The sequence below is a fragment of the Phaethon aethereus genome (assembly GCF_964289735.1).
Source record: "Phaethon aethereus genome assembly, chromosome: 1".
NCBI classification, from domain to species: domain Eukaryota; kingdom Metazoa; phylum Chordata; class Aves; order Phaethontiformes; family Phaethontidae; genus Phaethon; species Phaethon aethereus.
Genome location: NC_138575.1, coordinates 155,695,114 through 155,721,006, shown reverse-complemented (window position 1 = coordinate 155,721,006; position 25,893 = coordinate 155,695,114). Strand labels below are relative to the sequence as shown.

General features: G+C 41.1%; 1 protein-coding gene across 1 annotated transcript in view; it reads right to left on the bottom strand.

Moving 5' to 3' along the window:
- COL4A1 (collagen type IV alpha 1 chain) overlaps window positions 1-25,893 on the bottom strand; it is a gene marked incomplete at its 3' end in the record, with an annotated part of 132,515 nt that overhangs the window by 3,510 nt on the left and 103,112 nt on the right. Inside the window, exons 33-49 of the mRNA XM_082013542.1 lie at window positions 25,724-25,813; window positions 24,972-25,124; window positions 19,612-19,710; window positions 19,431-19,520; window positions 18,412-18,551; window positions 17,378-17,508; window positions 17,202-17,278; window positions 16,360-16,458; window positions 15,792-15,842; window positions 13,783-13,968; window positions 12,983-13,116; window positions 8,466-8,538; window positions 7,715-7,786; window positions 6,486-6,614; window positions 4,940-5,038; window positions 4,579-4,791; window positions 2,293-2,470 (exon numbers count right to left, since the gene is read on the bottom strand). Of these exons, the coding sequence (XP_081869668.1) occupies window positions 2,293-2,470; window positions 4,579-4,791; window positions 4,940-5,038; window positions 6,486-6,614; window positions 7,715-7,786; window positions 8,466-8,538; window positions 12,983-13,116; window positions 13,783-13,968; window positions 15,792-15,842; window positions 16,360-16,458; window positions 17,202-17,278; window positions 17,378-17,508; window positions 18,412-18,551; window positions 19,431-19,520; window positions 19,612-19,710; window positions 24,972-25,124; window positions 25,724-25,813 (2,014 nt within the window). The remainder of the gene's footprint in view (window positions 1-2,292; window positions 2,471-4,578; window positions 4,792-4,939; window positions 5,039-6,485; window positions 6,615-7,714; window positions 7,787-8,465; window positions 8,539-12,982; window positions 13,117-13,782; window positions 13,969-15,791; window positions 15,843-16,359; window positions 16,459-17,201; window positions 17,279-17,377; window positions 17,509-18,411; window positions 18,552-19,430; window positions 19,521-19,611; window positions 19,711-24,971; window positions 25,125-25,723; window positions 25,814-25,893) is intronic.

Here is a 25,893-nt window from a genome sequence, read left to right as displayed (position 1 = left end):
CTACTGTGATCAGAGACAAGTAACAGCAATTCATCATCCTAAACACAGCCCTGAGTGACTTCCAGAAAGAAAGCCATCCCTCTGGAAAATATCTTACAAAGGTAATCACTGTTCATTTAATCTAATGCAGACTCTTCCCCATGTGTTTTTCTTGAAAGTGGCTTTTATTTACATTTGTGGTTGTTATCTCCAGCAAGAGATTTCTAGCAAAGTAACTGGAACAATGAACTTGAAAGCAACTCTTCAGAAAGCTATGCAGCACCAGTGCTTTCACTTCAGATAAATTCATTGTGTCTCAGAACTGTTAGGTTACTGAATAATCCACTGACCAACTGTGCCTTCACAGGGGAATCATAGAAATGTGAGTTGGGCTGGAAATTTTAATACGGGAGCTGGTAATAACGAATTTGGTAGATATAATCCATTTTTTCTTCTACAACTTCTAAATTGGCTACTGCAGTTAGCAATGATGAAAATGATTCAAAACAGATACTTAGAACTAAACAGTCTGATTCCTATTATCAGAGCGGTGAAAAGAATCAAATTCAAGATGGATTAAGATGGATTCTGGAAAATGCACAGAAGCAAAGGAATTCAGAATGAAAGCCTTCTATTTCTGACTTGTGAAGACTGCTTTCATACCTACTGCGTACATCTTTAGTGCAGAAGCAAAACAGTTATTTTAAGCAGCACATCAATGAAAGAGTAAGTTAAAAGAAGAATGTAAAGCTGCCTCTATTCTTGGAGCTCTGCTTTGCTTCAAGAGATTTCTGGTATTTCAGTGGAAGGCCTTACATGAAAAGAAGTCCCATGACCAAAGGCAGCAAGTGACACTTATACAACTTTTCAACTTTTGGCCAGGGAAAACTGTTGGTTTAAAATCCTCAACTAATAAAATGAATGGGAAGAATAGCCTTCTGAGATTCCTTGCTGGTTTAAAAAATGTGTATTACAATTATCTCACTCTCTGCTATGGCTGAAAGGAGAAAAACCCATAGGCACACACATGCACATATATATGCATATATTTTTACGGTGCAAAAGCTACTCTATATTCATAAGGTAAGGCAAAACATTGGTGGGTAACTCCTTGAGCAAGAGTTTTGAAAGTGATTGTTAAAGGCTATTTTGGGTGCCTGATCAAGGATGGCGTAAAAATTTCAGAGGTTGGTCATTTGAATTTTTCTTAAAGTCAAGCTCCTTCCATTCACACTCAAAGAACAACCAAAAAAGTAAAACCAAGAAAAACTATAGTCTCTCTTGAGAATCTTGCCCTCAATTTGCCCACTCATTTTCAAGTCATACCAATTTCTGTGGCACTAAACCAATAGAATACAGAGTACAACTGCAGACACAAGATGGGTTCTATTATGCAAAATAAATATCAAATGGTATACACAGACCCGAGAAAACAGTAACAGCAATCTCCACTCCCATTCACTTTATATGTCAGGAAGAGGAATCAGAAAGAGCTGATAGAGATTAGAAGTAATGATAGCAATCACGGTAATATCTAATGATTATTATTTAAGTTTTAAGTTGGAGATTCCTTTGTCAGATTCTTATCTAATGACAATGGTACAGTTCACCACACTCTTGCTGACATCTCTGCCTTCAGCACTGGGCACATTATGCCAGGATGGTTTTTGCTAGTGGACTTAAAATTTAAAATGGACCAAAAGTTCAACATGTTGGAATGATGCAAAACAGTTATGTCTGACATAAGTGCTACAGTTTATGCTATCTGAGAATCTGGAATTATTAAAAAATAGATGATTGATTTTGCAACTGTTTCCTTTAATTCAGACAATAATGGCTGTGTTCAAGCGGTATGTCCAAAACAATGGAAGAAGCCTGGCTGTCTACTGTATGATAAATAATGTTACCGTTTTCAAACAAAAGGAAACTGAGCCCTAAAAAGCTTCTAGCTATGGCTAGTCAAAAAAAGAAGAATTGTTTTGGACAAGAATTGTGAATAAATTCAAAACTGTTTCTTCTTCAAAGTACATCATAACTTTTGCATAACATCATTTCAAAGTAAATCTTTTTATTTCAATTAGACTCAAAACAGACTGCTCTATTTGTTTGGGCTTCCCCCAAAATGGATTTATTTTTGATCAAAGTCTAAACTGAAAACATGCACCCTTTGAAACATTTCATCAAAGGAACTCTAAATTTAAAGGCAGGAAATAAAAATGTACAGATTAAAAGCCTTTTCCAAAAAATTGAAGTTCCATATGCACTTTTCACAGGCTTCTTCATTTTACAAACACAGCAGCACTGAAACCCTACCTGCTGATGAATGGTCTGATATTATCACCAGTGATAGGAGCCATACTCATTGGCATGGGTTCAGGAGTGGACAGCCAGTAGGAATAGTCATTCCTTGATGCAAAGTTACATACGTTGTTGATATTGCAGAATAAGAAAGGCATGGTACTAAATTTACGAAGACAGCTTCCTGCCGTGCCTGAAATGTTAAGTGAAAGGTTACTTGTTAACCCAATTTTGTTAAACCATTGCCAATTGCCAAACAAATATTTCCAGGAGCAGCTAAAAAGCAGATGACAATTGCTCTGGAGGGCCCAGTTCTCTCAGAGGAAGTGACTTGTCTTAGCTCCATAAGGAAGGAGCAGGTCAAGGCAAGGAGTAGCCCAGTCTTGCCTGTAGAATTATGGAATAACTTAGGTTGGAATAGACCTCTAGAGGTCAGCTATCCTAAGCCCCTGCCAGTTAGATGAGGTTGCTTGGGTCCATAGTCAGTTGAGTTTTGAGTATCCACAAAGACAGAGATTCAACAATCCCTCTGGGGTCCCATTCCAATGCTTGAGCACCAGCATGGCAAAAAAGCTTTTCTTTAGGTTTCACTAGAATATATCTCGTACTTGTGTCCATTGCTGCTTCTGTAATTGAGCCCCTCTGAGAAGAGTTTGGCTCCATCTCCTTTACGCTCCCTGTAGACAGCTGTAAACAGCAACAAAGGCCTCCCTCTAAATTTCTGTTAAGGCTGAGCAAACCCAGCTCCATCAGACTGTCCAGACCCCACTAGGCAGTAGTTAGCTGTTGTATTCACTGTGGTATATCAACGTCTTCCTTGCTCTGGGAGGCCCAAGTCTGGGCACAATATACCAGATGTGGTCTCACAACTGCCGAACAGAGGAAAAGAATCACTTCCCTCCATCTGCTGGTTGCACTTTTGTCCATAGAGCCCACTAGGTTGGGCAGCGGGGAATGGGGTAGTTGTTGCAAGGGCACGCTGCTAACTCACGTTCAGTGTTGCTCACCAGGACTGTCAGGTCCTTTTCTGCAAAGCAGCTTTCTAGCAGTCTGTGCTGCTGCTACTGGAAATAGCAGTCAGTCCCCAGACTGCTCTGTTGCACGGGGTTATTTCATTCTAGGTGTACCCCTTTGCATTTGCCTTTACTGAACTTCTTGGGGTTCTTCTCAGCCCTCTTCTCCAGCTTGGCCAGGTCTCTCTGAATGGCAGCTGTGTCCACTAGGGAATCAAGTGTTCCTCCCAATCTGGCATTACCCAAACTTGCTGAAAGTGTACTCTATCCCATCAAACAAGTCATTAATAAATTCATTAAACAGTATTGGCCGAGTACTACTTCCTGAGGGACATGACTAATCAACAACTACCACTCAAACTTTGGACATCTGTTCACATCCCTCTGAGTCTGATGGACCCACCAATTTTCCACTCACCTTATCATCTACTTAGCCAGCCCATATCTCACTAATTTGACTACAAATATACCATGGATGACCATGTCAAAGGGTTTGACAAAGATTTTCTTAAATAAACTGACACTGTTTCCATTATACACCAAACCATTATTTGTACCAACCTAGAATGCGTAATAAAGCATCAGCTAGCCCAGAATAATTAGACAGGTTTGTTCCATACAGTTCTACAAATATGTGCTGGTTTTGGCTGGGATAGAGTTACTTTTCTTCATAGTAGCTAGTATGGGGCTATGTTTTGGATTTGTGCTGAAACCAGAGTTGATAATTCAGGGATGTTTTCATTATTGCTGAGCAGTGTTTACACAGAGTCGAGGCCTTTTCTGCTTCTCACACCACCACACCAGTGAGTAGGCTGGGGGTGCACAAGAAGTTGGGAGGGGACACAGCTGGGACAGCTGACCCCAACTGACCAAAGGGATACTCCATACCATACGACATCATGCTCAGCATATAAAGCTGGGGGAAGAAGAAGGAAGAGGGGGATGTTCAGAGTTAGGGAGTTTGTCCTCCCAGGTAACCGTTAGGCGTAATGGAGCCCTGCCTTCCTGGAGATGGCTGAACACCTGCCTTCCAGTGGGAAGTGGTGGATGAACTCCTTGTTTTGCTTTGCTTGGAAGAGCAGCTTTTGCTTTACCTATTAAACTGCCTCTCAACCTACAAGTGTTCTCACTTCTACTCTTCCGATTCTCTCCCCCATCCTGCTGTGGCGGGAGTCAGTGAGCGGCTGCATGGTGCTTAGTTGCCAGCTGTGGTTAGACAACAACAAAATGAAAGAAACATTTGGTTTGTAATGAATTCCAACTGAATTCTAATTTGGTCTCTACTTACCCAGATCTTGGCCATGTGCTCTTTCATTGCCTTGTACATAAAGCAAGGAGTAACCATGGTAAATCAGCCTTGTTCCAAATGGACATGATGGTTCTTCAGTGGTTTGACTGTGTCTGGTAACAAGGAAGCCATGAGCAACAGATGGTGCACCTGGTGGGCCCATGGCCCCAGGCAAACCTTCAGGGCCAGGTGGACCAGGGAATCCTCTGGGTCCTACAATACAGAGAGTCTCCTTTTATCTCTACAGACAGCAGTACTCTGCTTACATAACTAAAGAAGTGAAATTAGCTACATTCATACCTAATCTCCTATGTTATTTTTCTATAAAGGAATCAAGTCTTTGAAAAACTCATGGGCTTACCTGGGGGACCATAAGGACCAACTTCTCCTTTTTGCCCAGGTTTACCATCAAATCCTGGACTACCAGGTGGTCCAGGTACACCTGAAGGTCCTGTCACCCCTGTTGAAAAACAAGGAATAGTTATTACTGGATATTACTTCATGTTAGCTCTAACATTTTGTCTTTTAATACAGTACGGCACAGGCACACCTCAGCACAAACTAAGTCATGCAGACTCAGGGTGCATATTTCAATATCTAGAGCACATATATGGGTTACTGCAGGCGAAGTGATTATAGTAGAGAAGAACAGAGAAGTAAGCAGAGGGTGTGCTTCTAAAATAAATAGTATTTGCCTGGAATATTAAAAGGAAGGGAAGCAATCTCTTCCCTCTCTGATTATCATATGACTCAGTCAAAAACAGACCATAAAAAAGTAGGGTCATGAACAGTGAAAAAATCAGTATTCTCTTAGTTTCTTCCCAAATGGGTTTTCAGACATATAGTATGTCTTCCCTTTATCAATTTCTAGGGATGCTTTGAGTCCTATGTGAACTCAGTAACTTTGATTTTGGGAAAAAGAAGTTAACACCATCCACACCATATCAACATTTCTGTGGCACATCAGAAGCTTTAGATAGTCATAGCAGTCCTTTTCGTGAGCACTCAAAAAGCAATATTATGTTCATGTATTGAACTGACTACTAAAGATCCATGACAGATCCCTTACAAGCAAACCCATGCTGTATTCAGTCACTGAGATTATTTCATAGCTATTTTCTAATGGATAGCAGTTGCAGAGTTGTAACTCCACCTTCAAGAGCAAACTTCTATATCTATTATATTAAATAGAAAGAAAATATGCATTATATTCCACTGTAATTCCCCATCATCTTCTCATAAAACAATCAGGAACAAAGCTTTCCCTTAGAATCTTAATAGCTTAAAAACACCTCTGAGCTCCCACTCTCCATATCCTGTCATTCTGAAGGACATGTGTCCTTGTGCCAGCATTTCATTTGTCTTATCCTTTGCTCCATTCTCTTCTAACCTAACGTGTTTAATTTTTGCAGTTCACCTTTTCTTCATAAAAATTGCAATGTCTGGACTAAGAGTCAAAATCTAGGACTATGGAACAAGCTTCCTCAAGAAGCACTTTCCATTCCAAGGTCAAGGTGTTTTTCCTCATGCTTGTCTTCTCCCAGAGACACACAGTAACTAAGTTTGGATTCAACGCTAAAGATAGAAGATAGATATCCTAACAAATACATTCTGGAGAAAGGATGAGCAATGTGTTGCATGTCATTCTGCTTACTGCTGATCTCAGATATGGATGTGATGACTGCAGAGTGAGAGCCTATTAAAAAAATCACTAGGAAGACATCTGTTTCTGGGACTTCTTTGCATGAGCTTCAAAAAGGACTCTCTTCCTCACTGCTGACACAATTTAAGTGGCTTACCAAAAGCTGGATAATATTATACCAAAAACCTCCTAGTGTCTAGCCTACCATTGGTCTATTTTTACATTACTTAAAATGTGTTTCTACTGGCAAGTTAGAAATTCTCACCTTGCTGTCCTTTGGGACCTGGAAGTCCTGGGAATCCTTTGAGACCAACTGGTCCTACAGGGCCAGGTAAGCCAGGATCCCCTTTAACAAGCTGAAAAGCACCTGGTGGGCCTGGTGGGCCTTGTAAACCTGCCAAAGTTAACAGAGGAAATCGGCACATATTTAGTATTGCACAATAAAAAAGTGAGAAAACAATGTTACCTTGTATTGTCATTTATGTAATCAGAGAATAGACAGAGCTTGTATCTATAAGATATCAATGTGTCCAAACTTTACATGTCCGTTGAGTAGGGGCATACCTGTTAAGAAGCCAAGTCTGAAGCTGACTGAGGGTAGAAGACAATGGGGTTCAAGGCACAACGGGGGAAACAGTCAGGGCTGGGCCTCTGCCACTGACAAGCCTCTGGTAACATCTAAGCAGCTGCACATGCTGCTGCTGAAAACGATATTGCTACCTCCTACATTGCCATCTCCCACCAGACAGGACAGAGGAGCCCCACAGATGTAGCTCTGTTAGAGCGGGTCCAGAAGAGGGTCATGAAAATGAGTAGGGGGATGGAACACCTCTCCTATAAAGAAAGGCTGAGGGAGTTGGAGTTGTTCAGCCTGGAGAGGAGAAGGCTCCGGGGAGATCTTATTGTGGCATTTCAATATATAAAGGGGGCTTATAAAAAAGTCAGAGAGAGACTTTTTACCAGGGTCTGGAGTGACAGGACAAGGGGCAACAACTTAAACAGAAAAAGGGTAGATTTAGATTGGACTGAAGGAAGAATTTTTTTACAATGAGGGTGGTGAGACACTGGAACAGGCTGCCAGGAGAAGTTGTAGATGCCATCATTGGAAATGTTCAACGTCAGGTTGGATGGGGCTTTGAGCAACCTGACCTAGTGAAAGATGTCCCTACCCATGACAGGGGGTTTGACTAAATGATCTCTAAAGGTCCCTTCCAACCCAAACCATTCTTTATGATTCTGGTATCCTAGAATCATAAAGATTCTAATAATGATAAAAACTTAGTATTGACTTTTCAGAGCAGGAGATAAATACATTCACTCTCTACCCAATACTTAAACCTAATCTGACTATTCAGATGCTGATACCATGATATCTGGTTTCATGTTCTACCATTTTACACTGAATAAAAGGTGGAGGGAGATATCCATTGATTACTCACAAATAACCATTTTAACAACATCATCTGTGAAAAAAAGCTAGTCTTTATATTATACCTTTAGATCCAGGAAGACCTTGGTCACCTCGCTCACCCTTAAGACCTGGGAAGCCAGGAGATCCTTTTGGACCTGAAGTCAAAGGAAACATTTATATGAAAATTCAATAATTTCTTGATTTGGAAGGATATGTGCAGAATAATCATGTACGACCCCATGATCTTGTAAGGGCCATGACTTTATTTGCACAAGTACTTTTTAACTGTTTGCCAGAACAAGATACAAACAACAGTCCTAAGTCACAAAAGAAATTATGACTGAAAACAAGTTTCTCTTACCTTAATTAATAATATCCTTCTCTAAATGACAAGAATTATTTTTTTTTATTAATAACTGCATTTTTTATATACGCAGTGTTTTCATATATGTGATGGTGACAGTAGCAGCAATATAGTCAACAACGGAGACATACTGAACCTGCGTTTCCTCAAATATAGCTATAACATTTGCCTCTCCAACTCTCAAGAAAATCTTGAAGATTCTTGACTGCTAATGTCTAAATGATTGATTTTACATCCAGCTTTTAAAGCAAGTGCACACTTAAAATTGGCAAAGCAAGACAAGAGGCAAAAGGCAAAAAACCTTGAGGAAGATCCCCATGCTCTTGTATGCTTTTTGATGCAGCTGTCAATGTCCTGTTTCAGTAATTTGTAACAGAGTCAACACTCTTTGAGCATCTTTTTTGAGAGAGGAAGGATACTAAAGAGACATCTTTGCATATTTGTTAGGAATATGGTAAATTTCTTCTCACCTGGAACACCTGGAACTCCTGGAGGTCCCAGATCACCCTTTTGACCAATATCTCCTGGTAAACCAGGACTACCCTGTATAAAAGAAAATGTGAAGTATAGTTAACCTACACTATTATGATATGACTCTCAAATAGGCTGTGTATTTTTGGAAACCTATAAAAAAGATTTAATATGAGAGAAAAGTCATTAAGTTTAAGGAATAGTTATTCTCTACCATGATTAGATAAAGCTTCTCTTACAAGTGTGACACCTTGTTCGTACTAAACTATTTTTTGCCTTACAAAGATACTAGCTCAGAATAAGATCTCACTAACTGTATAGCTAATAAAAAGGTTCTCAACCATAGACCATATTGTTATGAAAAACATCATTAAGCACAAATCCCAGCAAATACTAATTTCAGTGCAGCCCCAGCAGGCAGCTGCTAGTTAGATAATTAAACGGGGTAATTCTACACCGCAGCAGACTTGAAAATTTTTACATTCACACGTGGAATGAAATTAAATCTGGTCAACAATTTATAATCCTCTGAAGTTTTTTACTTTTCAACAGGGCTAAAATACTCAAGGACTTAAACACTTCAAACACAATGCAAACTCCTCCCTCTGCCTTCACTGTTATAAACTGCTCCCCTGAAATTAATGGTAACAAATTCATTGTAGGCTCACTTCACAGAAAACCAAACCCATATTTCAAAAGACACTGTAAATAGTCATTTAAATGACTGCCTATTTCCTTTTCTTCTTTTGTCTGTTGCAGATCATCTGCAAAAAGCTTGTAAGTAGAGTTTCTCCCTCGCTGAAGTAAGACAGCAGTGATAGTCCCCAAAGATACAACAAAATGGGGAACACAGGTGGAGGAAAGAAACAAAATTCCTTTGCTAAGTAACTTACCAATCAGAGGTTGGAGATATGAATTGAGTACCGAGTGAAAAATAACACCAATGGTAGGATCACTGGAAGTGTTCAAAAAACGCGTAGACGTGGCACTTCAGGACATGGTTTTGTGGGCATGGTGGTGTTGGGCTGATGGTAGGACTTGATGATCTTAAAGGTCTTTTACAACCTTAATGATTCTGTGGTTCTGTGATTCATCTCAATATATTTGAAAAGCAATAGAATAGACACACAGTGGCTCTCTACAAACATCTTAAAGAAGGAAATCTTAAAGGTGCAGGAGCAGGCGGTCCCCATGTGCCATAAGAAGAGCTGGCGGGGAAGGCGACCGGCCTGGCTGAACAGAGAGATTTTGCTGGGACTCAGGGAAAAGAGGAGAGTTTATCAGTCACCTCTGGAAGAAGGGGCAGGCAACTCGCAAAGAGTACAAGGATCTTGTTAGGTCAAGCAGGGACAGAATTAGAAAGGCAAAAGCCCAGCTAGAGCTCAGTCTGGCCACAGTTGTAAAGGATAACAAAAAATGCTTCTACAAATATATTAACAACAAAAAGAGAGGCAAGGAGAATCTCCATCCCTTACTGGATATGGCAGGGAACATTGTCTCCAAGGATGAGGACAAGGTTGAGGTACTTAATGACTTCTTTGCCTCAGTCTTTAATAGCCAGTCCAGGTATCCGCCGGGTATTTGGACCCCTGAGCTGGAAGATGGGGACTGAGAGCACAATAACCGACCCATAATGCAGGAGGAAGCAGTTAAGGACCTGCTAAGCCACCTGGACAACCACAAGTCTATGGGGCCTGATGGGATCCACCCAAGAGTACTGAAAGCGCTGGCGGAGGAGCTTGCCAAGACACTCTCCATCATTTATCAGCAGTCCTGGTTAACAGGGGAAGTCCCAGATGACTGGAGGCTTGCCAATGTGAGACCCATCTACAAGAAAGGCCAGAAGGAGGATCCTGGGAACTACAGGCCTGTCAGCCTGACCTCTGTACCAGGGAAGATTATGGAGCCGTTTGTCTTGAGGGTGCTCACAGGCCATATAAAGGACAAACAAGGGATCAGGCCCAGCCAGCATGGGTTCATGAAAGGCAGGTCCTGCTTGACCAATCTGATTTCCTTCTATGACCAGGTGACCTGCCTAGTGGATGAGGGGAAGGCTGTGGACGTTGACTACTCGGACTTTAGTAAAGCCTTTGACGCCATCTCCCACAGCATTCCCCTGGAGAAACTGGCGGCTCATGGCTTGGACAGGTTTACTCTTTGCTGGGTAAAGAACTTGCTGGATGGCCGAGCCCAGAGAGTTGTGGTGAATGGTGTTAAATCCGGCTGGCGGCCGGTCACAAGCGGTGTTCCCCAGGGCTCGGTTCTGGGGCCGGTCTTGTTCAACATCTTTACTGATGATCTGGAGGAGGGGATCGAGTGCTCCCTCAGTAAGTCTGCAGATGACACCAACTTGGGTGGGAGTGGTGATCTGCTCAAGGGTAGGAGGGCTCTACAGAGGGATCTGGACAGGCTGGATCGATGGGCAGAGGTCAAATGTATGAGGTTTAATAAGGCAAAGTGCTGGGTCCTGCACTTCGGCCATAAGAACCCCATGCAACGCTACAGGCTTGGGGAGGAGTGGCTGGAGAGCTGCCCGGCGGAAAGGGACCTGGGGGTGCTGGCTGACAGCCGGCTGAATATGAGTCGGCAGTGTGCCCAGGTGGCCAAGAAGGCCAACAGCGTCCTGGCCTGTATTAGAAATAGTGTGGCCAGCAGGAGTAGGGAAGTGATCTTGCCCCTGTACTCGGCACTGGTGATGCCGCACCTTGAATCCTGTGTTCAGTTTTGGGCCCCTCACTACAAGAAGGATGCTGAGGTGCTGGAGTATGTCCAGAGAAGGGCAATGAAGCTGGTGAGGGGTCTGGTGCACAAGTCTTATGAGGAGCAGCTGAGAGAACTGGGGTTGTTTAGTCTGGAGAAGAGGAGGCTGAGGGGAGACCTTATCGCTCTCTATAACTACCTGGAAGGGGGTTGTGGTGAGGTGGGTGTTGGTCTCTTCTCCCAACTAACTAGTGATAGGATGAGAGGAAATGGCCTCAAGTTGCACCAGGGGAGGTTTAGATTGGGTATTTGGAAAAATTTCTTCACCGAGAGTGTGGTCAAGCATTGGAACAGGCTGCCCAGGGAGGTGGTGGAGTCACCATCTCTGGAAGTGTTCAAAAAACATGTGGATGTGACGCTTCAGGACATGGTTTAGGGGACATGGTGGCGTTGGGTTAATGGTTGGACTTGATTATCTTGAAAGTCCTTTCTAACCTTAGTGATTCTGTGATTCTTTGATCTAATTCTTTCCACTGACTATAAAGGGAGAAGAGATGACTAGCTCAGAAATGGATGTCAACTCTGAGACTTCCGAAGATAAACAAAAGAAATGCTGCCATTGGAGTGGTAAGGGAGGTATTAACGAAGTAAGGTTCCCTAGTTTCCTTCAGTCACCTAGTCACAGTATGCAGGATTGTTTAAAGGACTGGAATATCAGCCTGTGAAAAGCTTTAGAATTTCCTGGAGTATAGAAATTTAGCTCTCTGCAGAAGTACTACAAATTCTTAAAATAGGGAAAATATCATGGAATGTATTTTGAAATTTACTACCTTCAAAGCTGGTATGGTATGGTCTCAAAGTTAAAAAGGCATAGCCAAGATCTAGTGTCAGAACACTGAAGCAAATCTTTAATGTTTCTGTGAAGTGACTCTTGGATGCAGAAAAGGATGCAGTAGATCTTTGCATTATCAAGAATAATGTGGACCTTTAAGTCCAGTATGGGTATCCTGCTTTTCACATCAGAACCTTATTCCTGACCTTCCTTCCTTTGTACACTAGGAATTTTTGAGTCATACCTATCTACTTTCTTATTCCTTCTTCCATAAATTTTATTATTATTATTATTTTCTCAATAGGAAAGAGGAAATGAAAAGTTAAAGTATAGAGCCTATTTTTCAGTTTGGAAAAAGGCAGCAGACACTCCAAGAGAAAGAGTATAGAAGACCAACTATTCTGGGTGACTGTCCTATTCTACTTCATTCTCCCTAATATACAGAAAAGGGACTGTTTTAGATCAGGGAAAATGAATAATATATTACAACAACGTATTAATAGCATTGCCTGTTTATTTCTAAATCAGCAGCTATATTTCATCACTGACAGTACTGAAAGTGCACTTTATTTGAAAGGTTTCATAACAAACCCAAACAGTTCAGGTATTTTCAGGAGGCAATTTATCGTGAAATATGCAACCTTTAAAATTAACTACTAATGCATTTGCAGGATTTATGCATGTGCTGCAGCCATCCTGTACTGTTAATATACTGTAAATTATATTCTGAGTGTTGTATGTTACCACTCACTATCCATAAATTCCTAGTAAGTTCAGTAGCTCACTGGGGCTTACTGGTAGGCAGCCTTTAAAAGGCAAGAATTGAAATGTTTTCAAACTGACTTTACATCGTCAGCGGTGAGTCCAAAGGCACTTTGAGCATAAAGTATCATTATTTTGAACAAGAAACATCTATGATTAATATAACCATTAATTACAAGAACCAGCTTTCAGCAAATCTGGAGTGTACTGAAAGTAACTTACTGGCAGTCCCTGGAAACCTGGATCACCTTTGACTCCCGGACCTCCAGGAGTCCCAGGCCAGCCATTGCTCCCTTGCTCTCCTTTGGCCCCCTTCAGACCTGGGGGTCCTGGTGGCCCTGTTGGACCTGGTAAACCTACAAACCAGAAGAAGAGAGTATTTAGTGGCAAAATTTGTTCAGAGCAGTACATGATGAAGGATGAGCCGGCTCAATCTACAGATGGGCAGAAACAAAGTAATTACCGTGACAACATTTTAGGAAAATAAGTAGGAGAATCTGTTGCAGGGAGGTCCATACGACTCCCCATCTGACTGGACATCTATCATTTATCAGTCTGTGGCTGATGGAAAGCAGTGAAGAGTTTTCTATATGTGCAGAACAAACAGATGGTATGTTCTCAGGTATGAACATGCTGGAGAGATATTGCAGCTCAGCTCTACTCTCCTCCTTAGCCTGTAGCACAGGGCCACTGCCAAGGTAAGGCCACGCTGGGCCATTTTTAAACACATTAACACTCCAGGACATAGGAACATACAGCCACGGCTGCCTCAAAACAGTAAATAAAGTCCAGGGGGAAACATGGGAATGGGAGGCAAACTTCTCAATGTCAGAAAGACTTCTGGACAAAACCAACTGTCTGAAGACATAAAATCAGCCTGTGCTAGGACATATGCCAAACTGCTTATGACGGGGAGCTTTTCTCTGATCTGTGAGAAGACGATAAACAAGGATATGCAATATTGGTTATATTATTAACTAATTAGGTGAGCTGTGATTAACAGCAAATACTAAAAGAATTACCTGGAAGGCCAGGTTGGCCTTGGGGTCCTCTGTCTCCTTTAGGGCCCTCAGTTGCACTTCCTGGTAGTCCAGGAAGACCTTGGCTGCCCTTAGGGCCTGGTGGACCAGCATATCCTGGTTCTCCTTTCAGGCCTGGGATCCCCGGGCTTCCTGGGGATCCTGGAAAACCCACGTCACCTTTCGCACCTAAGATTTGAAACAATCCCCAAAACATGATTAGAGAAAAGATCATAATCCCCGAAACCTTCTGCCTTATTATCTACTCATAGTAAGCTTTATTCCTTAAGAAAATATTGACCTTGCCTTTATACATTTGTACAAAAATGCAAAACTAAAAATGGAAAACTGTATTATTCCCCACATTATGACATAAAGTATGAGGAAAAGAGTAGTTTGACTGACATGTCTTTTCTTAGCTAAACAGATCACAGGGCTATTTTAATTCACTCTAAAAATAGATGAACATTCAGCATCTCTCTATCAGTCCTTCCACAAGGAATATAAAGCCCCCAAGCCCTTTCTCCATTACAATTATTATTGCCATAGCTGAGTAATGGATGTTTTGCTTGACTAAGCACAAAAGGACTTGCTCCTGGACAAAAAGGGAATTTACTATTTTTTAACTAAGATCTAGATTTAGACACTTAAAGTACTTACTTTCAGGCTTGTACAAATAGTTAACATTTGCAATTCAGTCGAATTTTAGATCATGACTGAGCAAAAAGAATATAGATTAGCTGGTATAAGTACAATAATAAGATAAATAAAATGTATAAAGAACACTATCCCTGGTTTACTCTAAATCAAATATTTTTAAATGAGCTGTGCTGACAAAATGAGAGGGATGGGTAAAGTAAGAAAAGTGCTCTCATAATCTGGTATTCTACATGTCTTACTGAGCCATGATTAGAAAATTTGCTTATTAAAATAAGTTGTCTAATATTAGGGCTTTCTCAGCAATTAGTGACTGTTAATTACTCTGGGATGGTAAATAAAAGATATTCTACAGTTTTGGTTTTTCTTTTGATAACTGTTGATTGTCCACACAAGTGTGCTGTATTTATAGAATGAATGAGTGATATTTCAAGCTACATAAATTCTTCAAAATCTGGCATGTCATGTTAATTTCATAGATGGACTAGTCAAATCTTTTTTGTTTTCTGCATGTTTAAAATTTAAAATCCTTTAATTGCACACAATTTCCTTTATCAGCAGCAGTTTGGTATTTCTTCAATACTGTATCTACTGCAGTCTAGTATCTACGTCATACTTATTTCATAAAATGGAGCATGGTGCATTACAGACACCTTGAACAAGCACCGTCTCAAGCCAATCAAGCTGTTCTCACAGCACAGTGTAGTGACACACTTTGCGAAGACCACAAGTGGTCTTGAAATAGTGATAGGTATGTGCCTGTACCCCAGCTAATAAATCCTGAGTTCAGGTAATAACAATTTTCAGTAAGATCTCATCAGGTTTCTGCTATCTTTTTGCATCTCTGCACCATGCTCCTGTGCATAGCTTAGACATGCTCTACTGAGCTACAGAGAATAGCTGTTTTAGCAATGAATAAAACTGCATGTGGGCTGCACAACAGATTCAGGTAAAAAAACTACTGTGGTATCCTGGCCATGAAACTACTATCTTCAGTTGTCTGGTGCACAGAGCCTCCCTAGACTTTGATTCTTGCAAAATTAGTAGGAAAACAGAAATACTTGGAGTCAAAAGCACAGCACACAAATACGAGAGTTATTTACATTACCTCACCACAGCACAGCTTGCAGTAAATTCCACACTATGAATAATTACCTATTTTAGGGCATATCTAACTCATGTCCAAGATGCTGCCACTGTAACAGAAATTAGTATTTGAGCCTCTCAGAGTTTCTGCCTGCTCTGAAAAGGTATAGCATGTAAAAGAATGAAGTAGAAAGTATGTCTGAATTACAGAATTATGTTTATAGTATGTTGGGAAGGAGGTTTGCTGGGTGTTTAAAGCAGTGTTTTACCTTTATCTCCCTTTGCACCAGGAAATCCTGGAAGTCCTCTACCTGGAATACCTGTAATATAGAGCAACAGAAAATTAGAAGACAGGACAGTACTTAAATTTAACCTATAGTGAACCAAACTCTACTAAGTAAATATAAAACCTAAATAAATGGTTTATGCAAAATTTCTTCAGGGCAAAGATTGTCTTTGTTATGTATTGTTATGGTATCTAGCACAATAGGTCCTCTATGACTGAAAACCCTACCCTAAGAAAAGGCAAGCCTGCTCCGTTATTTCACAGCTAGGTTGCAGACAGAAATTAATTCCAAAACATGCCAGTTCTTTGAAGTATTGCCAGCTTTTGTGAAAGAAATGCTTTCAAGATTACACTGATTAAACACAGTTGCTCATCTAAACGAGCAGTGTTACAATGATGGATGATAGTCACTAGTTTGCAAGACACCATACTAACTGTATTTTCTAAGGTTCCATCCAAAGTACCTCAAACCCAGCACAAGCCTCTACTCTTGTGTAGCCTGACTCTGTGCATTTTCATATCCCATAAACTTAACATGACAGTCACAGTACCTTGTTCACCCTTTGCACCAGCTGCACCTGGAATCCCATCATAACCTGGTTCACCCTTCTGTCCTATGGAACCAGCAGGACCCGGAACACCAGGTTCACCTGAAAAATCATTGCCATTTTCATTTTACCTACGAATCATCAGACTTCTTTACACATTTTTTTTTCCTCTAAAGAAAAGCTCAACTTATTCTTCTGTTCCCACAGAGACCAAGCAGTTACTGCATGATGACTTCAGTGTGACTTTTCTCTGAGGTTACTTCTGAATTAAACCCGTGTGAGACAGGGCTCAAGTATTACAGATTTTGACATAGCTAATTATCATGAATCTCACTGAGTTTAGGGTGCAGGAACTCCAGCAAAGACCTGTGAATAGCACAGCCTGTTGACCAATGGAATAATGTGTCCTGCAGCCAGTAAACTAAGAACACAAGGTTCCAAGTTCAAAAATGTTGTTATACTCATAACAGCAATGGACTTACTCTCCTCCCTACTCTATTTCCTCTTTAACATCCATGTAATTACACTAATGGGGTGATTCAGGTTTGGGCCCTTGGATCAACTTGTATTGTTTTTAAATGAACACAGAAACAATAGAACTAATGGCTACAGCCATGGTAAAAATCTCTTCCATAAACAGTGCAAAAGGAGTATTATCCCTACATCACACTGACTCAGATTTACCTGGGAAACAGCACTGCCTCTTTTTGCTTATGAAATGAACAAATGTACCAGGAAATAGCTGAGCCAAAACAAATCTAGAATGCCACAGTATTTGTTTTAGCCACTACCTGGAGGTGAACAATACTTTAAGTAGGATTTGGTGGTTTATACTTCTTTTCTACCTGGTTCTCCTTTTAAACCTGGAATGCCACTTAAGCCAGGAAGTCCTTTTTCACCCTTTTCTCCGTGGGGGCCAGGGCTTCCTGAAGAAAGGAAGATGGTTTACAATGCGGGATATTTGGTATAAGTTTCATATTAACTTTTCACTGCAATTTCTGTTCTATTAAAGCATAAACACTTGCCTGGAAATCCTGCCATGCCAGGGGATCCTTTGGGACCTGGGGCACCCGGCATTCCAGGAATTCCTGCACTGCCCTTTTCACCCTTATCTCCAGATAAACCTGGACTACCCGTTCTTCCTGGTTCTCCCTGGAAGAAGCAGCATACATTATAAAATTCACACATTAATTCTGAAACAGCTTTTTTCTGTTTGCAATAGTAGATGTCATCCCGCTTATCCATCAAATCTACAAAAAATTTCATTCTTTTTCCATTTAGAAACAAAGTAATTTAGGATTACATTTGGCATTAAATTCCACTAGCAGAATCATTGACTTTTCTAGCAATTGCTTAATACCTACATATGAAAATGAGTACTTTTCTATGCATTTTTATGATGGTTTTTACAAATTCTTTTCCAAATTAGCCTCTTAACTTACTTATTACACTTAATCATCTTAAAAAAAAATCTTTTTTTTAACTCTTCAGCAAGTTTGCTACCAGATTAGTAAGTTTTATTTTTACAGTTTTTACTTATAAATTCATGATTACTGTCATTGTATAGCTAGGAAAAGGAATGTGAAACAAATGAGAATCCTATTAGAATACTATTAGAGATTAAATTAACTTTACAGACAGTATTAATAGAGTTCTCGTTTCAGTAATATCTGAGCATTTTATAGTTTTTTTCAGCTTCACAGTAGCTCTGTAAAAGCACAGAAATACTATTTCAGTGTTATTATTTGCTCCATTTTTAAGAAGCCCTTTTCACTTTATTTACTTAGTATTTTTAAAAGTTCTCCCTCTCCACCACCTTTCTAGCACTGTAAATTAGCCTATTCTGAAGAGACAGAATATATAAAAGCCCTAGAGATAATGGTCCCATCAAACAGAATGCATCTAAACCTGTGCATATGCACACCTTTCAAGTTTCTCAGGTATTTAAACGAGCATAATAGAAAATATAACAAAATAGCTTAAAGGCCAACAGCATCTTTTACAGATCAGGTACTTGGTAGAGACAGACAGTTAAATCCTTGTGGGTGTAAATACCTTCTCACCAGGAGACCCTGGAAAGCCAATTCCAGGAAAACCTGGTGCTCCTTTGTCTCCTTTTTCACCTTTTTGCCCAGGGAACCCTGGCGTGCCTGGTGAACCTGGTACTCCAGGCAGACCCTTTTCTCCAGGTGTTCCTAGTAAGAGAAAAGGAAAAATGTGTATATCATAACTAGTGGTACCCTAGCAGTGTTGACAATGATTTTTTGGTGTTGCCTTAGCTATTCACAGCTAGAAAAGCAATGTAACTCACTAAAATAGCTAGTAAATTAACTTTTGAGATTCACCCTCTAAATGGGACTTTTAATGGGAATATAAGCTCTCGTCATAAGCGAAGGTTGTAATCTTGGATTCAGAGTAAACAGAGCTCTTGCTAAAAATATGATCTGAATAAAATTTTATGTTGATTTGAATAATTTCTAACAGGACCACAGTGACAAAGGGACTCTGCTGTAGCAAATTTTTCTGTCCACGTTTACTATTTCAGTCTTTCACCTTTGATTTCCTAAATATGCTAGGCACAAGGCCATCTGAATGGAGACAACATTTCTGTGTTGAGATATAGGTTCTTCTTCGTCCTATTCTTTACCAATCCCCTCCACAGCAACATTCTTCCCAGACCACTACAGTTTGTAAATTAACATGCAGTACACAGCAACTCACCAAACTTTTTAGAAAGGGGGAAAATACACAAGAAGCTTAATGCAGTTCACACACTAGCAGAGGCAGAGACAGACAGACAAACAGGTATCACTTGAAAAACTGCCTGCCTGCAACAAATACACAAATCCTATACATCCAGCTAAAGAATTTGCAGGTAGAAACTTAGGAAACCATCCTATTATTCGTATATCACAACAGGATTGAGAAAGCAATGTCCCAAAACCCTAAAGTTCAGACACTGCAAACAGTGCAACCGTTTAGTAGATGTACACCAATGAATATTCCATACAGGTCTCTCATAATGTTCTATATTAACTTGAGGAAAACAACAAGAAATTCCCAGCAATCAGTACCTGGCAAACCCATTTCACCAACTGATCCTTTTTGTCCTGGAATTCCTGGATCCCCTGGGTACCCTGGGGGACCCTGATCACCTTTTGGTCCTACGAACAGCAGAGAAATTAGGAGTCCCATTAGTTCATGTGGTTTAAAATACCTGATGAACAGTCTCTCTGTTGCTAGCTTCAGACATACCTGGATGTCCTGGAGTACCAGGTTCACCATCTTTCCCTGGAATTCCTGGTTCTCCATATTCCCCACGTAATCCTTTTTCTCCTGTTGCTCCATGGTCTCCTGGACACAAAGAAAACACACACAGTGAGATCAGTTTTATAAAAATTTATGCCATATAATAATACTTCAAGTTAATTATTCATCACTGTTGCTTTTCTCTGATAAACAAGGAAATGGCTGAATTCAAGCTTTATACATTGTACAGCAGAGTCACACTTGAGTAAAACACAACTCTCCAGTCACTAGACCAGTGCTGAGGAAAGGCTGCAAACTACTACAATTTTACAGGTGTCTGTGCAAATTACAAGGCAAGTTATATCTTTAAAAAAAATTGCAAACGAACATGTGTTTGAGTTAGATTAATGAGTTACTTCAAAAGTGCCAGACAATATCAGGTCTTAACAGAAATGATTGATTTGACTGTTCTTCTGTCTAAAAAGGTACTGATGAACAACCAGTTCACAGCCAGAAATTTGTTGTTTCCTCAGTTCCATCTAATGTTAAAGCATCTTCATCATTTCAAGAAGGCTCCACCTCTTATTCTGTGGTATGCCTCTTCTCCAGCTTCAAGGTCCAAGCTTTTTGGTCATAACCATTTCTGCACCATATAGGTGCAGGACAATAGGTTACTGAAAATAGCTCGCTGAATGTTTTTAAGTAAGCCAATTTTAATAAAAACATCCCAAGATATCCAAAACCAATTTTTTTAATTAAACATCACTGACAATTTTACATAAAAACAGTGTGGCTTTTCTGCACAGTTTGTATTTTAGAAGTTTTTTAAAACATTACTGTGATATTCATGCCTAAAGAGATGAAGTCAGCTAACAGATCAGCAAAGTTATGGAGTATAACTAGGTCGGTTATTTTTCTCTGCTGGTACTAAGTATCTTTGAAGAGGATGTTGAAGAGGATGAGATGGGCAGAGTAACAGCAGAAATTTGCAGGCTCAGATCTGTTTGGAACCTACCCTTCGAGGCCGTGTGAGCCAGGCCAATCTGTGCACTGTGTGTAGTCAGGAAAAGGTAGAGCATACAGGTTTGCAAGCGTGCGTTATTAGTGCTGGAGAGATGAAGTTAGAAACAAAAGAAATTAATCATTTGACTTTCTCGGCAAAGGCTTTTCTATATGCATGTAACCAGTGTGCCTAACTTGGATTTCTGGAAAGGAAATAAAACTAATTATCAGTCAGTCAACCTACAGGACAATAGCAGAAAAGAAAGTAATGAAAAACAACCTATGTGGATTTGTTTTAATGTTTTCCATACCACCCTATATACCAAGATCAGAAACAAATGAGAAAAATTAATCTAGATGAAATCTTTATAGGCTGAGAGCCTCATCAAATACAAAAGTGCTCTCAGAAGTTGCATCTCGGCTTAGAGGCAGATGCACTCCACACTTGCTCCTGCCTTCCCTTGCAGTCCCTGGCTGTCCAAGCTGGGAGGCACTGCCTATCCACATGCCTACCGTTTCTCTGAGAGCCGGCCGGGACACACGAGACCAGGTCTCCTTCTGACAAATAGTCAAGACATGGAAATAAGAGGTACCTAGACTGGGAAACTCTCCTGCTCCCACAGTTCAAATATAACATAGTATTTTTATTGGTGATTCACTGCCAAACCGGAAAGGAGTCTCAAAACTCCAACAGAGAATACCTTGACGAAATGTACAGATGACACTAAACTGGAAAGGCTTGAAATGAGGATAGGATTAGACTGCGGAAGGATTTTGAAGAGTAGGAGTAAAGGTTTAAAATCAACATAATGGAATTAAAAAAGTGTAATACACCACAAGTGGTAAGGAGAAGTCAAAAGCATGAATGTAAAATGAAAAATTATTATATAAGCAGCAGTCCAGAAGTAAAGGACTAAGAATTATAGCTAATCACAAACTGAATCAGCTGTTGTTTCAAGATAGGGAAATTTCCTTTTCGCAGGGCCTGAGCTGAAGTACTTTGCTTGTTTCAGCAAAGTGCACTCTAACAAGAATGCAGCCAAATTGGGGAGAAGTCAGAAAGGGTAACAAGAATGATAATTATTTCAGAAAACATGATATACAATGAAAGGCTGAAGGATTTGGTTGAGGGAAATGGAAGACTACATGATCTTGGTAGCTCCCTTCTAAGCCCTACACTTCTATTTTAACTCAAAAGGTTATCATTTATTTAAAGACTCTTATGGAATTTTTTAAATAAAAAGAAAATCATAAGTAAAAAAGGACAAATAATAAAAATTTACAAAATATACATTATTTTTTCTTTAAAAAGAAAAACAGAAGAGTGATCTTAAGCAACTAAATTTTCATGTACCAGTAAAAATAAAAAACCAAGAAGAATGCATTGTCTAAAAAACCTAGTATCTCGAACACCTTTAAGTTTCTAAATAAAAAGCCTTTCTCCTGCATATTTCTAGAAGTTTCTAAACTGACATAAGTTGGTCTTTTGCTATTAGTGGCATACATGTGTATCTTTCCTGAAATTTCTTCAGGTCACAAAGAAACACATGCCAAAAAAGACTGCCCACTTTTTCTTACAGTATCAGTTGGTCTTCATGACCACAATAGTGTTTCCACTCTGTTTTACATGAAAGATAGCTCTTCTCTTCTGGCAAGCTCTAGTTTCTACTTTTAAAATTTCTTTTACTTTGAGAGAATCTTCTGATAAAAGAGGTAAAATGGATTTTATAAGGGCAAATTGAACTTCTTCCATCCAACCAAAACCCTTTCTGTCCGTGATTAGTCCTTGTTTCTACAAACTTGAAAGACACATCTGACATCTGCTGGAACTATAACATGGCAGAGAGGAAATAGTCTAGAAGGTTCCTGAAGTGTGTGGAGGATAACTTCCTGACACAGCTGGTGAGTGAGCCCACCAGGGGAGGCGCCTTGCTGGACCTGCTGTTTACAGAGAAGGACTGGTGAGAGATGTGGTGGTCGGAGGCTGTCTTGGGCTTAGCGACCATGACATGATAGAATTCTCAGTTGTGAGTGAAGTAAGGAGAGGGGTCAGCAAAACTGCTACCATGGACTTCCGGAGGGCAGACTTCGGCCTGTTCAGGTCACTGGTTGAGAGAGTCCCTTGGGAGACAGTCCTGAAGGACAAAGGGGTCCAGGAAGGCTGGACAGTCTTCAAGAAGGAAATCTTAAAGGCGCAAGAGCAGACGGTCCCCATGTGCCGTAAGAAGAGCTGGTGGGGAAGGCGACCGGCCTGGCTGAACAGGGAGATTTTGCTGGGACTCAGGGAAAAGAGGAGAGTTTATCACCTCTGGAAGAAGGGGAAGGCAACTCACGAAGAGTACAAGGATCTCGTTAGGTCAAGCAGGGACAAAATTAGAAAGGCAAAAGCCCAGCTAGAGCTCAGTCTGGCCACAGTTGCAAAGGATAATAAAAAATGCTTCTACAAATATATTAACAACAAAAAGAGAGGCAAGGAGAATCTCCATCCCTTACTGGATATGGCGGGGAACATTGTCACCAAGGATGAGGACAAGGCTGAGGTACTTAATGCCGCCTTTGCCTCAGTCTTTAATAGCCAGTCCAGGTATCCGCTGGGTGTTCAGCCCCCTGAGCTGGAAGATGGGGATGGAGAGCAGAATAACCCACCCATAATCCAGGAGGAATCAGTTAAGGACCTGTTAAGCCACCTGGACAACCACAAGACTATGGGGCCTGATGGGATCCACCCAAGAGTATTGAGAGAGCTGGCAGAGGAGCTTGCCAAGACACTCTCCATCATTTATCAGCAGTCCTGGTTTAACACGGGAGGTCCCAGATGACTGGAGGCTTGCCAATGTGACACCCATCTACAAGAAAGGCCAGAAGGAGGATCCTGGGAACTACAGGCCTGTCAGCCTGACCTGTGTACCGGGGAAGATCATGGAGCGGTTTGTCTTGAGGGTGCTCACAGGGCATATAAAGGACAAACAAGGGACCAGGCCCAGCCAGCATGGGTTCATGGAAGGCAGGTCCTGCTTGACCAACCTGATCTCCTTCCATGTCCAGGTGACCTGCCTAGTGGATGAGGGAAAGGCTGTGGATGTTGTCTACCTGGACTTTAGTAAAGCCTTTGACAGCGTCTCCCACAGCATTCTCCTGGAGAAACTGGCGGCTCGTGGCTTGGACAGGTTTACTCTTTGCTGGGTAAAGAACTTGCTGGATGGCCGAGCCCAGAGAGTTGTGGTGAATGGTGTTAAATCCGGCTGGCGGCCGGTCACAAGCGGTGTTCCCCAGGGCTCGGTTCTGGGGCCGGTCTTGTTCAACATCTTTACTGATGATCTGGAGGAGGGGATCGAGTGCTCCCTCAGTAAGTCTGCAGATGACACCAACTTGGGTGGGAGTGGTGATCTGCTCAAGGGTAGGAGGGCTCTGCAGAGGGATCTGGACAGGCTGGATTGATGGGCAGAGGTCAAATGTATGAGGTTTAATAAGGCAAAGTGCTGGGTCCTGCACTTCGGCCACAACAACCCCATGCAATGCTACAGGCTTGGGGAGGAGTGGCTGGAGAGCTGCCCGGCGGAAAGGGACCTGGGGGTGCTGGTTGACAGCCGGCTGAATATGAGCCGGCAGTGTGTCCAGAAGGCCAACAGCGTCCTGGCCTGTATCAGCAATAGTATAGTCAGCAGGAGTAGGGAAGTGATCGTGCCCCTGTACTCAGCACTGGTGACGCCGCACCTTGAATCCTGTGTTCAGTTTTGGGCCCCTCACTACAAGAAGGATGCTGAGGTGCTGGAGCGTGTCCAGAGAAGGGCAACAAAGCTGGTGAGGGGTATGGAGCACAAGTCTTATGAGGAGCGGCTGGAGGAACTGGGCTTGTTCAGTCTGGAGAAGAGGAGGCTGAGGGGAGACCTTATCACTCTCTACAATTACCTGAAAGGGGGTTGTGGCGGCGTGGGTGTTGATCTCTTCTCCCAACTAACCAGTGATAGGACAAGAGGAAATGGCCTCAAGTTGCACCAGGGGAGGTTTAGATTGGGTATTACGAAAAATTTCTTCACCGAGAGGGTGGTCAAGCATTGGCACAGGCTGCCCAGGGAGGTGGTGGAGTCACCATCACTGGAGGTGTTCAAAAAACGTGTGGATGTGGCGCTTCGGGACATGGTTTAGGGGACATGGTGGCGTTGGGTTAATGGTTGGACTTGATGATCTTGACAGTCCTTTCCAACCTTAGTGATTCTGTGAAATATCTGCATTTGCTGTGTGAAATTCTTTAACCTTATTTTAAAAACTGTTCTCTGAAACTAAGATACAACTGAACTCAAAACATTGCTGCTCAACAGTATATGAGGGTTAATTACACATCCACACTTAGAGACAAAAGTTACCTTTTTCTCCTTGATCTCCCTTTTGGCCTTTGAGACTAACCATGTCCATGTTGTCCATTGTTCCAGGTTTTCCTGGGAGACCAGCTTCACCTTTATCTCCTTTGACACCAGGATCACCCTGTGGTCCAATTACACCCTTGAAACCTTGGCTACCTATAAAGGGATAGCACAGAATATTATAGTGGCGTACAAAACTTTGCAAAAATATTTAGTAGACAGCAACAAATAAAATTAGCTATTTCTTCAAATTTTAAGCACCAAATACCATGCTCTGGAACATCGCATTTATTTCATATGAAGTTTTTTATACCAGGACTTTGCAATAGCTCTGTCAAAAAAGTTGACATATTTTCCCACTTCACAGCCATTAGTTTTAGACTCGCAAAACAATAGGGATAGGAGTTTGGCACTTATACAGGATGTAATTTGAAGGATTTAATTAAGACCTTCCTGCTGTCTTTTTATAATTTCAAACACAGTATTTTTCTTGGAGTAATATCTATAGCATCCTTACACCTAGCAAATCCTTATGTTGTTGAAGAACAGATCAAAAATCCTGCCTTGGTGCCCAAATACCTGACTGCTCCTAAGATATGGCTTTCTAAATTACACTATTTCTGACTTACAGGGAAGTTACTTGACATAAAACTTTCCTTAGGTCAAGCATACTCCTTATATTTGGTTATTTACAGACTTGCCTTCTGCTGGGAAAAAGGTGTATTTTATAATTTTGATTTTGAGAAAAATCTTACCTTTTTCACCAGGCAACCCTCGATCTCCAACTGGTCCAGGAGTTCCTGGCAATCCAGGAGTTCCCATAACTCCCATTTCTCCTTTGGCTCCTGAAACCAAAGTGAAAGAGTGAATAACAGAAATAGAGCAAGCAGTGTAAAGAAGTACAAGAAATGGAATTATTTACTCC